The 18086-nt window shown below is 42.0% G+C and overlaps 1 protein-coding gene and 1 pseudogene across 1 annotated transcript in view; one reads left to right on the top strand and one right to left on the bottom strand.

The window, feature by feature from the left end:
• Positions 1 to 10801, bottom strand: part of RAB5A (RAB5A, member RAS oncogene family) — a 37757-nt gene extending 26956 nt beyond the window's left edge. Inside the window, exons 1-2 of the mRNA XM_003826178.4 lie at positions 10216 to 10801; positions 6679 to 6934 (exon numbers count right to left, since the gene is read on the bottom strand). Of these exons, the coding sequence (XP_003826226.1) occupies positions 6679 to 6841 (163 nt within the window). The 5' untranslated portion in view covers positions 6842 to 6934; positions 10216 to 10801. The remainder of the gene's footprint in view (positions 1 to 6678; positions 6935 to 10215) is intronic.
• A 3772-nt stretch (positions 10802 to 14573) lies between these two features.
• LOC117979600 (heat shock cognate 71 kDa protein-like) lies at positions 14574 to 17734 on the top strand (annotated as a pseudogene).
• The last annotated feature ends 352 nt before the right edge of the window (positions 17735 to 18086 follow it).

Raw genomic sequence — 18086 nt, 5'->3', positions numbered from 1 at the left:
ATTATTATTTTGCTTGAAACCAAATGATTAACTTCCACAAATTTTAACTATCAATGTATCAGAAAGTAGAATGAATACTTCAAACACACATTTTTTCTCACGAATCAAAAACCACATGCTGGTGGTTAGGTCTCTAGGTCTTCTATCCTTTCTCAAAAGCACTTTTAACAATGTGCACATGCAAAAAGGTAAAAGCACATTAAATAAATGCACAGATTATAATTATACAAACAAGTCATTCTGAAGGCTAACAAGTGAAGGGCAATTGTAGAAAGCTTTCTACTACTGGAAAAACATGAGTTATTTGGATTTAAATTTTCTGGCTACCTTTTCTGTTTAGGAAGTAACTTTATTCCCCCCAGCTTTATTAAGGTATTGTTGAAAAATAAAAATCTTTATGTATTTACAATATATACTTATGTATATTAACATGATGTTTTGATACATGTACACATTGTGAGGTGACTAAATCAAGGTAATTCAATATTGATCACCTCGCCTACTTACCTTTTTTTTTTTTTGAGACAGAGTCTCACTCTGTTGCTCAGGCTGGAGTGCAGTGGTGCTATCTCAGCTCACTGCAACCTCCGCGACAGAGTCTCACTCTGTTGCTCAGGCTGGAATGCAGTGGCGCTATCTGGGCTCACTGCAACCTCTGCCTCCCAGGTTCAAGGAATACTCATGCCTCAGCCTCCTGAGTAGCTGGAATTACAGGCATGCGCGACCACGCCCAGCTAATGTTTGCTTTTTTTTTTTTTTAGTAGGGATGGGGTTTGGCCATGTTGGCCAGGCTGGTCTCAAGCGATCTGACCACTTTGGCCTCCCAAACTGTTGGGATTACAGGCATGAGCCATGCGCCCGGCACTTACTATTTTTTAATGGTGAGGACATTTAAGAATTTAGCAGTTTTCAAGTACACATTATTAAATAGTTACTGGAAAAAACTTTAATATAGGCACACGTGTAGTACTTTAGCCCTGTAATTTCTCCCTCTGAGAAACTTCCACAAATAACACAGTTGGGCTGGGCACAGTGGCTTACACCTTTCATCCCAGCACCTTGGGAGGCCGAGGTGGGAGGACTGCTGTACCCCAGGAGTTTGAGACCAGCTTAGGCACCAACAGTGAGATCTGTCCCTACAAAAAAATAAAAAATTAGCCAAGTGTGGGGTGCATGCCTATAGTCAGTCCCAGCTACTGGGAGGACCACTTGAGGCCACGTCAAGGCTGCAGTGAGCTTTGATGCCACCACTGTACACCAGCCTGGGCAACAGAGCAGGCTGTTTAAAAAAAAAAAAAAAAAAAAACAGGAAAAAAAACCACAAAATTTTTCAAATCTTCAAATTTTCTAAATCAAACGCTATGCACTAGGTGTAACAGCTACCATCTCAAGATAATACTATGTCATGACCAAACAACAAAAATATCAACAATGACAAAACGATTCAGCCAAAAGTTAACAGTGGTGATGGTAACTGTAATAGCTATAATTTAATAAACCTTTTACTGTGCCAGGCATTGTGGTAAAAACTTCAATCTGGATACAGTCTCTCTTAACCACAATAGTTTATTCTTTAGAATGACTTGGCCATAAATTGTTAGGTAAAATAGTATGTTAATAATAACTTTGAAATAAGCCTTGTTTTTCTTCATTTTAACAGTAACTTTTAATCCTGTTACAGGTTGTTTTAGAATAAAAACAACTAGTTGGCCATGCTAACCAATTTAGATGGATGTTAAATATGTAAGTAGAAACAGCACTTCACTTAGAGTTAATAATTGCACTAAATTTCCTTTTTTTTGAGACGGAGTCTCGCCCTGTCGCCCAGGCTGGAGTGGAATGGCGCGATCTCGGCTCACTGCAACCTCCGCTTCCTGGGTTCAAATGTTTCTCCTGCCTCAGCCTCCGGAGTAGCTGGGGTTATAGGCACCCACCACCACGCCTAGCTAATTCTGGTATTTTTACCATGTTGGCCAGGCTGGTCTCGAACTCCTGACCTCGTGATCTGCCAGTGTGCTGGCACCCTCCCAAAGTGCTGGGATTACAGGCATGAGCCACCGCGCCCGGCCTACACTAAATTTCTTAATTAATTTTGTGTATTATCAGGCCTTGATCATTTGTGACAAGAAAGGAGAGCAGCAGTGGTACAGATGACTGAAAACTATGGGTACTCCCTAAGTAGAGAAAAAGCAGAATACTCTTGATTGGACAGAGGGATCATACTTTCCTACAGATGTCTGGCAGGTGGCTAACAGGAAGGCATTCTCCTATAAAGAGATACAGATAACATGTAATGTGAGCAGTACATAATACATGTAATTCTCAAAGTAGGTTAGTTGCATGAACAATTTTTTTTTTTTTAAGACGGAGTCTCGCTGAGACACCCAGGCTGAAGTGCAATGGCATGACCTCGGCTCATTGCAACAACCTCCTCCGCCTCCTGGGTTCAAGCGAATCTCCTGCCTCAGCCTCCCAAGTAGCTGGGACTACAGGCGCACGCCACCATGCCTGGCTAATTTTTGTATTTTTAGCAGAGACAGGGTTTCATCACATTGGCAAGCTGGTCTCGAACTCCTGACCTCGTGATCCGCCCGCCTCAGCCTCCCAAAGTGTTGGGATTACAGGTGTGAGCTACCACGCCCAGTCAACAATGTTTTTAAAAATCCGACAAACACCACACCTCAAAAAAACCCCCCAATTATTCCATGTATGGGTGAATCAATGTTAGTACCAATGTAAAATCAACTACTCAAACTTAGCATGCCATTAGAATCATCTGGAAAACTTATTAAAACCTAGATTGTTGGTCCCACCCAAATGTTTTGATTCAACACGGGATTCTGCATTTTAACAAGTTCCTAGTTAATGCAGCTGCTTCTGGAAGTAGGAATGCTCTTTGAGGACCACTGTTCTAAGCTAATGTACAAAAATCACAGAACCAGCAAGAGGAATGTTATTTTCATGTACAGTTCCATCATCTAAACTTTAGAGTTTATAACACATTTTTTGATTAGTGCATACAAAATTGTAACTGTGGTATGAAGCACTTTTCTCAGAAGAGAAAAAAAGGATTGTCTGCTTGCTATTTCACTGCATATTCTAACCACTGAGGATTAATTTGTTTATAAATATCACATAAATGTCTTCTTAAAAATAAGTATTTTTTGAGAGTATTTACTGAAGAGCTACCAAGCCTAGAGATGCAGTACCAAGTAAAGAAGGAAGACAACTCTCTGAGCCTACTGCTCCCTGCTAATCTCTGGGCTAACTTTAGACCAACAATAGAAACATAAATGTCATGCAAACTTTAAACCCATACAAACAAGCTAGAATTCTCTAAATTGCTAAATCTACGGCACGCAATTTCATCAGAAGTGCTATAGGGGTAGGATGCATGAAGTATGGTGAGGCAACAGGGATTCTTTGTTTTGTTTTGTTTTGTTTTTGAGACAGGGTTCTCACTGTCACCCAGGCTGGAGTGTGGTGGTGCAGTCCCGGCTCACTGTAACCTCCGCCTCTTGAGTTCAAGCAATTCTCCCATTTCAGCCTTCTCAGTAGCTGGGACTACAGGTGTGTGCCACCATCCGGTTAATTTTCGTATTTTTTGTAAAGACGGGGTTTTGCTATGTTGGCCAGGCTGGTCTCAAACTCCTGGACTCAAGCGATCTGCCCACCTCAGCTTCCCAAAGTGCTGGGATTACAGATGCAAGCCACCGCGCACAGCGCAACAGGAATTCGTAAATCAAGTTATTGTATTTAGGAAGAACCACACAAATTACAGAAGAAATCTTGATATTCTTAATGAATCCAGAATCCACAAATCAAGAGTGTAACATATGATATCCACCTTCGAACACAATCAAATAGAGATTAAAATTTTGAGTGCTTCAGAACAATAACTCATGTTAGGAGATATAAACAGTAAAGTGAAAAATTAAACAGATGAGGCCAGGCGTGGAGGTTCACGCCTATAATTCCAGCAATTTGGGAGGCCGAGGCAGGTGGATCACTTGAGGTCAGGAGTCTGAGACCAGCCTGGCCAAGATGGCAAAACCCTGTCTCTACTAAAAATACAAAAGTTCACTGGGATTGGTGGTGTGGGCCTGTAATCCCAGCTACTCAGGAGGCTGAGGCAGGAGAATTGCCTGAACCTGGGAAGTAGAGGTTGCAGTCAACCTAGATCACACCACTGCACTCCAACCTGGGCCACGTAGTGAAATTCCGTCTCAAAAAAAATAAACCAACAGTTGAAATGCAAAAGAGTTGGTTGGCTTCATTTTTCAGGTAACTTCTACCACATGACAGTCAAAACAAAAATACGTATTACCTACAAGTTATGGCCCTTTCAGGTTGATCATGAAATAGCTCAAACCTTAAAATTCTTAAATGCTTTACATCTACTCTAGTTCCTAAAGGTGAAGAGCTATGAGTACAGAGCATAAAAGAATAGTGTCCACAGCTATAATCATAATGGTACTGTCATACCTCCTGAATAGTATTCACATGGGGTCAGCACAGTGAAAAAGTATATCCAATAAAGATTAACAGAAAGTTGGGCCAGGGGCAGTGGCTCATGCCTGTAATCCCAGCACTTGGAGAGCCCGAGGTAGGCAGATCACTTGAGGCCAGGAGTTCAAGACCAACCCAACCGACATGGTGAAACCCCATCTCTACTAAAAATACAAAAATTAGCCAGGAGTGGTGGCTTGTGCCTGTAGTCCCAGCTACTTGGGGGGCTGAGGCATGAGAATTGCTTGATCCTGGGAAGCGGAGGTTGCAGTGAGCCAGGGCTACACCACTGCACTCCAGCCTGGGCGACAGAGACCTTGTCTCCAAAAAAAAAAAAAAAAAAAAGGATTAATAGAAATTTGGATGCAAATTCCTTTTTGTTTTTAAACAGGAAGCTCTACACATAGAAATGAAAATCTTTATGAAAAATTCATTAATGAAATCTAGACAATGTACTTTCAGGGAAAAAAAAATCACAAAGATGTCTAATATATTGTGTATTAACATTTTTTAAAATGCCAAGACTTCTGACTCAAAATAAAAGCTCCATGATGCTTTCTGATGCTCAGCCATTAGAAAAAAACATAAAACATTCTAATATAACATTTTAACAAGATATACAAAGGCCAGAAGGTAGTAGACTTCTGTTAACTTATCTTACTAGAATGGGTCTAAGATTATGAATAACATTCTCAAGTATATTTGCAGAAGAGCATTCACTAAATGCACAGTATAAAGTTTTGCTTCTGAAAGACAGATTCCAAGAAGTTGCCACATGCCAGTTGGTATCTACCTGTCTTATTTCCAAAGTTTGACTTTAATTTTACAGGATGGGGTTAAAATATATACACGGATACCTTAGAAAACAGCATTGCTTAATTATATATCACTTGCAAAATATTGTGAAACTCAAACCGTGTGGCTCTTGCCACACATCATCTAATTGAAAAGCATCATTTCACAGATGAAACAGAGGCCCAAAAGAGGCTATCTTGTCCCACTGCTATATAATTATAGGTTTCTTTGATTAAAGTCAATTTTTTTAAGAGATGGGTTCTCATTATGTTGCCCAGGCTAGACTTGAACTCCCAAGCTAAAATAATCCTGCCTCAGCCTCCAAATACCTGGGACTACAGGAATGCACCACCATGCCCAGCTAAAATTCAATTTTCCCATTTCACGTCCTCTCTTGACGATACTGTACTGTTTGTTGTCTCCTTTTCACCCTGCATCTTACCTTCCCCTCATCTCTGTCCCACCATAACCACCCTTGTCAGTGCCTACTCTTTCCCTTCTTCTTTCATCTTTTTCTTCAGGTTCCATTTTCCTGTTATGTCCCTTTCCATTAATCACTTTGTCTCTTCCCTCAGCTTAGGAGCATTCTTACATGTGCATCTCAGCAGGGAGCACCCGTAATCACAGCTACCTGGGAGGTTGAGGCTGGAGGCTCACTTGAGGCCAGGAGTTCAAGACCAACCTGGAAACACAGCGAGACTCTGACTCTTAAAAAAAAAAAAAAAAAAAAAAAACTTGCCTGGCATGGTGGCATGCACCCTTAGGTCCAACTACCTGGTGGGAGGCTAAGGCAAGAAGATCATTTGAGCCTAGAGTTTCAGGCTGCAGTCTGCAGTGAGCTATGATCCGGACACTGCACTCCAGCCTAGGCGACAGCAAGATCCCATCTCTTAAATACCAAAAAAAAGTACATCTAGCAGTATTTAATTACATTTAATTTTATAAATAAGTATAATTATTTACAAATACTTCAGTTATATAGATCAGAATTTAAGGTTACCTTTTTTACTATTCATTTTAAACCAATATAATTGAGCACAAACATGTACTGTATTAATTTGAAGAAGCTTCTAGTTGTTAGCTAGAAATAGGTATCAGGTCAAATGTTATTACTTGAGACACTGATTCTACTCATGTTTTTTATCTGTATTTTAGCTACAATATAACCACAAGGGTTTAACCAAACAATCAAATATAAAAACACATCATTTTAACAAAGATAAAGGCAAGTTTTAAAGCTAAGGTAAGCTGAACAGCTCTTTTCTTCACTCTATGACTTATTTAGCTATTAATAATCACACAATTGGAACATCAAAATATTTTCTGTCAATGTATAATTCGATTAAATGAAGCAGGGAAAAAAGAAAATCTCACCCCCAATGGTACTCTCTTGAAATTCATGAAATTGGCCTTTCACAAAACGAAGCACTAGGCTTGATTTGCCAACAGCGGACTCTCCCAGAAGTACTAGTTTGAACTGGCATATTTTATTTCCAGTATTTGGCCCGTTGGGTCTTGTTGCGCCTCGACTAGCCATGTCCAAATTTGAAATAAGTCCCTAATTTCAGACTCTTCAATGAACTTCCAGAATTCAAGGGGCCAATATTCTTCTTTCTGGAGGTAAAGAAACCTGTAAAGAAACAATTATGAATTAAATATACAAATCAGTAAAGCATATTTACTATTAATCACTTTAAATTTTGCCTATAGCATGATTATCTTAAACTCTACTAGACCTTCAATGCCCTTTAGATTATGTCACTATCTTTTAAAGGAAATTCAAAGGTATAGGATGTGGGTCCAAAATTACTTTTTTTTTTAAAAGGCTAACCTCAAAGCTTCAACTTTGTGCCAGGCAGTGCTTTAAGTACTTAACTTCTCAACAATCCTATAAAATGAGATACTATTACAATCCTTATAAATGAGGAAACAAGCACAGAGATGTTAAGAAGCTTAATTGAGGTCACACAGTTATTGTCACAGAAGTGACACAGCCGAGTTTCAAACCCAGGCAACCTGAGAGATGACTCGAGTTCAAGTTCTGTAGCCAGGCTACTTGGATTAACATTGTTTTGAGAAAAATTATGTTATTAATAAATGGGAAACTTTTAGAACAGATCCTAAAATTTAGTATTATTTGAAGTTTTCTGTTAAACGATGCATTTTTCATTTAATTAATGGTAATTTTGGACAACAAATATTTTCAGTCTCCCAGGTTTGTGTGCCTAACGGCAGACTTAAAACTGTTTCCTCATCTGCTCAAGCATACCATACACAGAAATGCTAACAGTTGTTCTCCATGTGGTGATTATTACTGACTTATTTACTTACACTAATTGTAACTTTTTTGTAGTCTTTAGACGAACAATATACATGCCATTTTTAAAAAAAATTTTTTTGAGAAAGGGTTTTGCTCTCTCACCCAGGCTGGAGTGCAGTGGCGTGGTTACAGCTCACTGCAACCTAGACCTCCTGGGCTCAAGCAATCCTCCTGCCTCAACCTCCTGAGTAGCTGGGACAACAAGCGCTCAGAACCATGCCAGGCTAATTTTTTGGTAGAGACACTTAACTGCTATGTTGCCCAGGATGATCTTGAACTCTCGGGCTCAAGCAATCCTCCTGCCTCAGCCTCGCAAAGTGCTGGGATTACAGGTGTGAGCCACCACGCCCAGCCTGCAGGCCATTATTTTTTATTTAAACAACACATTAAAGAAATCTAGCCTGAATGGCGACTTCTATGCTAATTTTTAATCTCTAAGGAATTAGTGAATATTTGAAGAACCTTTTTCAATCCACTCACAAACCAATCTTAACAGTTTCCTTCTATCTTTAATCAAAATCCGAATACATGCTAATATATTAAACCTGATGATTCCCTCTCTAAAAACCCTGCTATATTTCATTTAGCTACCTCATATAAGAAATACGTCTTTCACACTGGACAGAGTGGCTTATACCGGTAAATCCCAACACTTTGGGGGTGAGGCAGGAGGACTTTGAGACCAGCCTGGGCAACACAGTGAGACCCTGTCTCTATATTAAAAACAAAAGAAAGAAATATGCCTTTCCCATAAAATGAGCTTATAATACGCTCTTCATAATGAATTCCCTAACATGTCCACGAGATCTTAGTTCTTAAGGCAATGAAACTACCTCCTTGCCTTAACTAAACACCAGCTTTTTAGAGTCCTTATATTTTACCATTACATACTGAAATATTTGCAGATTAATTGACGTAATATCTGAGTTGCTTCCAAATAACAAGGTATAAATAAAAATGCCCCCTCCCCCACAAACATACCAGATTTGGGGGTGTAATCCTGGCTATACAAATTTCCGTCTGGGCAAACTCTTTAATTTCCAAGTTTCTATTCCCATAATATCTAACTTGCATAGCTGATGTGACAAATAAAACAATACATGTAAACAATCTCTAATATACATAGTAGGGATTGAAATTGCCAATAATGTGCTCCTTTGATAAGAAAATGATAAAATATCAATAGATCATATATACTGAAAACGCACCAATACATCTTCAGATATTACACACAATCAATTAAAACATTTTCCATTTGTCTTTTTATTTAAGAAAGCAAGAAATTACTTATCAAGGACAATATGCTCCAAATTTCTACAGCACTTCCAAAATTTCAGGGAAAATATCAGACTCCCATTAAAAAAAAAATCAAGATTCTGATTTCACTTTGACTTTTAAGGTTTAAAGCTACTTAATTGTGGCTACTCCCCCTAAGGATCTCAAACAGGAAATAACTAAAGTTAATGGTAAATATACACTTAGCATAACACTAAGGTTAAAAATTACGTGCATTCATTTGTATTCACTGCTTATTGAAACTTGTTTTGCAAAACAAGAATTTTGCATAATATACATTTGTAATCTTTTGAAAATAACTGTTATTCATTCTATAGTTAAAATCCTTCTAAGGGTTCTTTGATCAAAAAATTGACCTGGGCACTTATTTTGTGCCAGGCACTGTTCCATGTACTTTGTTTATACAAATGCTGAGTTATCACTCCCATTTTACTTTAGGAATAAAGTTTATGAGCAGTCTTGAGTATTCCCAGAGGTGTACAAGTGTTTTTTTCTTATTATGTGAAAGGCAACTGATTGAACGCTTTGATTCCATTTAAGCAAGACAAAAACCAAGTATGTGAACTACGACGTTCAGAACTTAACAAGTTTGAAAGTCTCAGAGGTAAGCAGCTTCCAGGGAAGATAACGCCAGAGCAAGTTCCATGGTCTCTACCCAGTGAAGGAGTTCAGCGGTCCTGTTATCTTGAATTTATTTAACGCTGTAGTTCACTACCTTCCAAACAGAAAACAAGTCTCTAGACAGCCTATTTTGACGAGCCTCCCACCCACCGACACTACTCATCTTTGGAAGTTGAAGGTAGGCGGAGCTCCCCACATTGACACCTGCAGTAGGCCCAGGTTCCTGCTTGGAGAGCACCTGAGTAGCTAATAGCCAACTACAGATCGCCTGGATAAGCAGCACTCGCCAGGTCCCTTGGCCTTTCCAACCTCCTCCCCCGAACCTGATTTGCTTTGACCGAGACCCCCAGGACTGCCAGGACAGGGACCAGGCGGAACCGCGGCCTCCAGTACACTTTCCACGGCGCCATCTTGAGAAGGGAAAGGGTGACACCCGTCGCTCCCTCAGTCAGTCCCCAAATCCCGGTCTCCAGAGCCCCTTGAGGATGAGTCACCAGGGCTGGCAGAACAAGACGCCGGGTTCGATAGTTCTCTGGTCCAGGGCACTGCTGCGCGTGAGGGAGAAGGGGTGGGGGGTCTCAGTACCGGCAGGGCCGCGGACAGGCTGGGGACCGCGGATAACCTGGGGTCCAGGCCCCCGCTGCGCAGGGGGAGGGGCGGTTCGGTTCGGTTACCTGAGACCGCAGCAAGCGCAGCTGCGGGGCCGAAGCTTCCTGGCAGCAAGGCCCAGGCGTGGCCCGTAGGATGAGAGTGTATCTATGGCGGTGGTGGTGGCGGCGGCGGCGTCGCCTGCTCTTCGCGCCGCTCCCCTCACACTGGACTGTGCGGGGCTCGTGCCGTGGTGCCGCCCCTGTCGGGCTCCGTCTCCGCCTCTCGCCGCTCCGCCTTCCTCTTTCCTTTCTCCTCCTCCTCCGCCGCCGCCGCCGGCGCTGGAGTTCCGACTAATTCTTCCTCCTCCTCCTCCCTCTGCCTCCTCCCCTAAGGCCAGCCGCCGGCTCCTTCACGAACCAAAACACAAACACTCAAGTCCCACCGCCGGAGCCACTTCCGCTGCCCGGTGCCGGCCCCGCCGCCACGTCGCTGCACGCAGCGAACTGCGCCACTTCGTCACTTCCCATCATCGCCAGTCCGCCCGCTCCTTCCGCTTCCCCGCCCCTTCCCGAATCCCTCCCCGCCTGGGTTTGTTCGCGGGGCGGGGCGAGGCAGGATATCACGTGACCCTGCGAGTGGCTCAGATCCGAACTGGCCGCCTTTCTCCCCTTCCCCCACCCCAGGTACGCGCGGCCACGCCCTCTCCAGCGCCATTGTTATTTCGGCTGGGGGTCTCTGGGCTCCCGGCGGCCGGGGTCGGGGGAAATTCCTTTACTATTCTTTGGGGGAAGATCAAAATAACTTGTGTTTTTTTGTTTTTTGTGCCCAGCCCTTGTGGGAGCGGCGAGGTTCCCTCACCCCAATCCTGGCATCTCGGCTAAGGGGCTTTATTAGAGGGAACTTGTCTAGCACGAGAGAACCTCCTCCCACAAAATGGCCCTGGGGTTGGGTAGGTCGGTAAAGGCTGCTAAATCGCATTTACCCCAAGGAGGAAGAAAGGACTCTCCCTATCCCAAAAGCCGCCTTTAGGCGCCTGACAATAATAAGTCGCTTCTGTTAAGAGTTTACGTGGTTTTGGTAGGGGGCGGGGAAGGCCAAATCCTAAAATAGTGTCTACCTTTTATTCAGAATTTCCCTTCGCTCTTTACTGTACTAAACGCTTTACAGGAATTATCCCATCGAATTCTTACACTCGAGTCTTTCATTCTGAAACTAACTTGTTAATCGTCTGTTCCCTACATTCGAATTTTAGCTCCCCTTGGTGGTCCTCACCGCTGTAAATCTATGTCTAGCCCAGTGCCTGGCAGCCAAGTCTTCAGTTGTAGTTGTAGATGTTTTATAGGTAAAGAATTTGAGACACAAGTGATTGAGTAACTTGTCCGAGATCACGGCTGTGTGGTGCAGAAGCTGGATTCTGATCTGCGGCGGGTTGGCTCCAGAACGTGAGTTGTTGAACACAATTCTGGTGAAAGACAACCCAAGACGTTCGTTACCCTCCAGGGGGGACCTACTGAAGATGTGCTGCTTTAGTTGAATCCCACACCACAGTCTCTGGCGAGGCTTCAGCCACCACCCCCTCCCCAGCCTCCGCCAAAAAAACTGTTTTGATAATTTGGTGGAAGAATATTAAATTGATTTTCCTTCAGAATAAAGGCTACTTTTCAGTTTGCAGTTTACAATGTATAGCTCTGTTGTAAGGGCGAGAATATTGTCTTTGAAGTGTACCGGGTTAAGGTATCTTATGGGCGTACAGTCGGCGGCATTGTGCAATTAAGATGATTTGAACTTTGAACAGCCCGTCTTTCAGATCAACTACCTAGTTGCCAGAAGAACGTAATGTGTCATACGTAAATGATACCTGTGGTATTTTATTCTCAAGGAGTTGTTCAATATGAACTATTAATCATGGTAATAGCTCTGGGACAATCCCAGGAGGAGTCAGGAAATAGGATATGTGACATCAGTTTTGTCATGTCAACAGTATGCCCAAAACCAAACCTATTCCACTCCAAACCTGCTTCTGCTTAGAGACTGGCATTAACATCCTCCCAGTCACCCAGACTTGGAACTGCAGAATCAGCTTCACCTCTTTCTTCTCCTCACAAACCATTGTCCATTCTATCAACAAATTATCTAATCCCCAAATTTGAAGTCTAATCCCAACTCCTGGTCCATGGTAGTGTTTATATAAACTGAAATTAATGCATACTGCTGCTCTTTCTGTCCATTCTTTACACTTTAGCCACTCTACTAAAAAATGTTCAATGCTATGTCATTACTTGACAGTCTAAAGTTCTTTAACTCTAGTCCCAACCCAAGTTTCTTTCATTCTATTTCTATAGAATTCCTCTCCCCATACTCTTTATTTGTTCCCTGATCAGACGTATCTAGTCTGTGTTCCCTGAATATTGCCTGTGTGTTGCCATCTTGGTATCTGATCACTTTATTTTCTCCACCTGGAACACTATCATTGCCCATAACTGCTGGCTCCATCTTAGCCAGGACACCAGTTCCTTTGGACCGCATCTGCAGATACTTCTACTGGATTCAGTTATTATTTTTTCTGTAATTTCACAATACTTTGCCTTACTCTGTATAATGGCTGTCTTAAAATCTGCCTTATTTTAATAGCTAATGAGCACCTGGACTTTTCTCCTTAGCCTTTCATTGAATTATAACGTTTTTAAGGGCTGCGACCATCAGTTATTCATCATTTCAGTTCTTCACAGAAGACCCTTGACTGCTATAATAGGGACCCCCAAAGTATTGGTGAACTTAATTACATTTAGAATCACAAACATTAAGAAGACCTCACAACGAAAACATTTGATGCTGAAATTTATAAATTGCAAAAAACTCCCTATTTCATCGTTCCAGTGTGTTGCTTCTTCACTCGTTCCTGTTTAGTGATTTTGTCTTCACCTCCTTCATGAATACTTTTCACAATATTTTACAGTTTAGTCATAATGTTTGCCTGGAAGAGTGCTGCCCTGGTGGCTGGCATTTCTAAAGATCCGGTAGTAGTTTTAGAGAAATTGAAATGCCACAGTAAAGCTCTGTTGTTTTATTGCCACTTGCAATATGCCTATGTTTTCTTTTTCATAGCCCCAGATAACTGAGGAGGACTGATAATTGTATATATTTTAGTGTCAAATGTGGAGTCCTACCAGTTGATAGAACTTGTTAAGGAAGGTACAAAATGGATAAATAATCATGAAGACTTAAACACTGTCTTTGATGCTTATACTGCCCTCAAATCTCTAAATACTCAATAACAAATTCCCAGTGGCGGGTCTCTCTCTACCATTCACAGGATCCCATAACCTTTTCATTCTCTTCCAGGAAATCTGTCCTCCCTTGTGTAGCTAAAGAATGAATCTTTGCATAGATGATAATGAATGGTTACATTTACTTTTAATTGGAACTGTCTGGAGACAATTCAAAATTTTTCCTGGAGACAAACCAACGGTAACTCTAACATTGGCGTAGTAGCAAGTCAGTGAATAAAAGGCTGTGAAAACTTAAGCTAGTCATGTTTCAAAAGCTTGTGTCTTTGGAGGGCATCATTCAGGCTTCAGCTCAAATGTCATCTACCTAAGGGACTTCTAAGCCCACTAATTCTAAAGTGCTTTGTTACATATCGAAGTAGTCTGTTGTCTTCATAACAGCACTGTTTGATATGATATTATGCATTGTCTTCATAACACTTAGCACCATTTGATATGATACTACGCATCATTCCACTTAATGGTTATCTATCCCTACTAGAATATAAGCTCCATGAGATAGGGGTTGGGTTATACAGTCAGTCCCTCTGCTGGTGATTGGTTCTTGGACACTCCCTTCTTCCCCCACCATGTGGGTACCAAAATTTGCGGATGCTCTAGTCTCATGTAAAATGGTGTAGTATTTGCATGTAGGCTATTCTGTATGCTTTAAATCATCTTCAGATTACTTACAATAAGTAATACAATGTAAATGATATGTAAATCGTTGTATTTTTAAAATTTGTATTATTTTGTGTTTTTTTCATTTTTTAACTCAAATACTTTCTATGGAATACAGAGGGCTAACTGTATTCCCAACACCGACACAAAATAGGGAGGGACTCAATACCTGTTTGTAGAATGAATGAATGAATTGAATGAGCCCTTACCTGGATTTACATACTGCAAAGTCATTTGAAGAATTTATGGGGATTTATTGAATGCTGTGGCCACTTTTGGGGTTCCTATGTCTTTCTCTACAATCCAATCCGGCCTACATGCAAACAACCCTGTTTAAGGGACCTGCAGTTGGTATTCATCTTGGCACCATCTACTCTTGTGTGGGTGTTTTCCAGCATGTAAAAATAGAGGTAATTGCCAATGATCAGGGAAATTGAATCACTCCAAGCTATGTCACCTTTACTGATACCGAACAATTGCTCAGTGATGCCACAAAGAATCAAGTTGCAATGAACCCCATGAACACAGTTTTTGATGCCAAATCTGATTGCTGATTGGACACAGACTTGATTATGCTGTTGTCCAGTCTGATATGAAGCATTGGCCCTTCGTAGTAGTGAATAATGTTGGCAGGCCCAAGGTCCAAGTAGAATACAAGGGAGAGATAAAAAAAACTTCTGTCCAGAAAGGTGTCCTCTAGGGCCATGGACTGGTACTGGACTGTGGCCTGTTAGGAACTGGCTGCCCAGCAGGAGGTGAGTGGCAGCAAGTCAGTGAAGCTTCATCTGTATTTACAGCTGCTCCCCATCATTCGCATTACCACATGAGCTCCCCCTCCTGTCAGATCAGTGGCAGCATTAGATTCTCATAGGAGTGTGAACTCTATTGTGAATTGCACACACAAGGGATCTAGCACTTCTTATGACAATCTAATGCCTGATGATCTGTCACTCTCTTCCATCACCTCCAGATGGGACCGTCTAGTGGCAGGAAAACAAGTTCAGGGCTCCCACTGATTGTACATTATGGTGAGTTATATAATTATTTCATTATATATTACAATGTAATAATAACATAAAGTGCACAATAAATGTAATGTGCTCGAATTGTCCTAAAACTATCTTCCCCCCATCCTACCCCCTGCAACTTGGTCTGTGGAAAAATTGTCTTCCATGAAACTGGTCCCTGGTGCCAAAAAGGTTGGGGACAGCTGCTCTGTTATTCTGACAAAGATGAAGGAAATGGCAGAAGCCTACCTTGGAAAGAGTGTTACCAATGCTGTGGTCACAATATCAGCTTGGTTTAATGATTCTCAGCATCAAAGCTACCAAAGATGCTGGAACTATTGCTTATCTCAACGTACTGAGAATTATCAATGAGCTAACTGCTGCTTCTATTGCTTATGCCTTAGGCGAAAGGTTGGAGCTCAATGAAATGTGCTGATCTTTGACCTTAGAAGTGGTACTTTTAATTTTTTATTTATTTATTTTTTTTGAGATGGATTCTCGCTCTGTCACCCAGGCTGGAGTGGTGCGATCTCGGCTCACTGCAATCTCTGCCTCCCAGGTTCAAGTGATTCTCCTGCCTCAGCCTCCTGAGTAGTTGGGATTACAGGTGCCCACCACCATGCCTGGGTAATTTTTTTTGTATTTTTAGTAGAGACGTGGTTTCACCATGTTGGCCAGGCTGGTCTTGAACACCTGACTTCAGGTGATCTGCCCCCCTCAGCCTCCCAAAGTGCTGGGATTACAGGTGTGAGCCACCGTTCCTGGCCTTTTTTTTTTTTTTTTTTTTTGATGGAGTCTCACTCTTGTTGCCCATGCTGGAGTGCAGTGGCGCAATCTTGGCTCACTGCAACCTCTGCCTCCCGGGTTCAAGCGATTCTTGTGCCTCAGCCTCCCGAGTAGCTGGGATTACAGGCATGCACCACCATGCCCAGCTAATTTTCGTATTTTTAGTAGAGACGGGCTTTTGCCATGTTGGCCAGGCTGGTCTTGAACTCTTGACCTCAGGTGATCCGCCTGCCTCAGCCTCCCAAAGTGCTAGGATTACAGGCGTGAGCCATTGCGCTTGACCTGGAAGTGGCACTTTTAATGTGTCAGTCCTCACTGTTGAGGATGGAATCTTTGAGGTGAAATCTACAGCAGGAGACACCCACTTAGGTGGAAAAGACTGACAACCAAGTGGTCCACCATTTTATTGCCGAGTTCAAGTACAAGCATACAAGGGACATCAGTGAGAATAAGAGAGCTGTCTGACATCCCCATACTGCTTGTGAACATGCTAAGTATACTCTTTTCTTGAGCAGCCAGGCTAGTATTGAGATCCATTTTCTCTATGAATGAATCAATGTCTATACCTCTTACACATGCCCTATTTGAAGAACTGAATGCTGACCTGTTCTGTGACACCTGGACCCCGTAGAGAAAGCCCTTCAAGACACCAAACTAGACAAGTCACAGATTCATGATATTTTCCTGGATGGTGGTTCTACTTTTATCCCCAGGATTCAGAAGCTTCTCCAAGGCTTTTTCAATGGAAAAGAACTGAATAAGAGCATCAGCCCTAATGAAGCTGTTGCTTATGGTGCAGCTGTCCAAGCAGCCATTCTGTCTGGCAACAAATCTGAAAATGCTCAAGATTTGTTGCTCTTGTATGTCATTCTTCCTTCCCATGGTATTGAAACCGATGGTGTAGTCATGACTACATTAAGCATAATGCTACCATTCCTTCCAAGCAGACAGACCTTCACTACCTACCCTGACAAGCAGCCTGATGTGCTTATTCAGGTTTATGAAGGTGAGCATGTCATGACCAAGGATAGCAACCTGCTTGGCAAGTTTCAACTCACAGGCATACCTTTGGCACTCCAAGGCGTTCCTCACATTGAAGTCACATTTGATATTGATGCCAATGGCATCTTCAGTGTCTCTGCTGTGCACAAGAGTACAGGAAAAAGAACAAGATTACTGTCACTAATGACAAGGGCCATTTTAGCAAGAAAGACATTAAATGGGTGGTCCAGGAGGCTGAGCAGTACAAAGCTGAAGAGAAGCAGAGACAGGTGTCATCCAAGAATTCCCTTGAATCCTATGAATTCAACATGGAAGCAACTGTTGAAGATGAGAAACTTCAAGGCAAGATTCACAATGAAGACAAACAGAAGATTCTTGTCAGCCGTAATGAAATTATTAACTGGATAGATAAGAATCAGGCTGTTGAGAAGGAAGAATTTGAACATCAGCAGAAAGAGCTGGAGAGAGTCTGCAATCCCATCATTACAAAGCTCTAGCAGAGTGCAGGAGGAATGCCTAGGGGATTCACTGTTGGTGGATCTCCTCCCTCTGGTGGTGCTTTCTCAGGGCCCAACACTGAATAAGCCAGCCCAAGTACAGATGTAGCATTGTTCCACACACTTAAAACACTGAAGGACCCAAATATGTAGCAAATTCTGTGCAGTTTTTTTTCTTTTTTGATCAATGTATTTTAATTTTTCCCAGTCAAAATTTGCCTAAAAAGGCCTGTAATCTCATAAAAAAAGAAGTACATAGAAAGTAAGCCTTTAAAGGAATTGGAGAGATCATTCCAAACTGGGGCAGGAAATTGAGTTGTCTTCATGAGGAAGATGGTGTTTGAGAGACGTCGGAAGATGGCTGAGTCAATAGGGGCAGTGGGCCTTAAACTCCTGTAGAGGAAATACAATCAAATCTATAACACAAAGTTGTTGGAGGGTGCCAGAGTGTCATCCATGCCAGTTCAATATCAATTGTTCAGTTTTACAGTGGTTTATCAAAGCCTTTTTTAGATCAGACCCTGTGCATTCTATTAGAAGGCTTGCTCTTCAAGGAGCATCTAGTTTAGTACACAGACATGGAAACCCACATAGATCATAGTAGGATAAATACTGTGTTACAAGTAAGTTTGAGGTGCTATGGGAGCATGAAAGAGGGAGACCCATGGGCGGGTGCGGTAGTTCACGCCTGTAATCCCAGCACTCTGGGAGGCCG

The sequence above is a fragment of the Pan paniscus genome, chromosome 2, assembly GCF_029289425.2.
Source record: "Pan paniscus chromosome 2, NHGRI_mPanPan1-v2.0_pri, whole genome shotgun sequence".
NCBI lineage: Eukaryota > Metazoa > Chordata > Mammalia > Primates > Hominidae > Pan > Pan paniscus.
The sequence above is the reverse complement of the archived record's forward strand: the minus strand, read 5'-3'. Positions and strand labels throughout refer to the sequence as shown.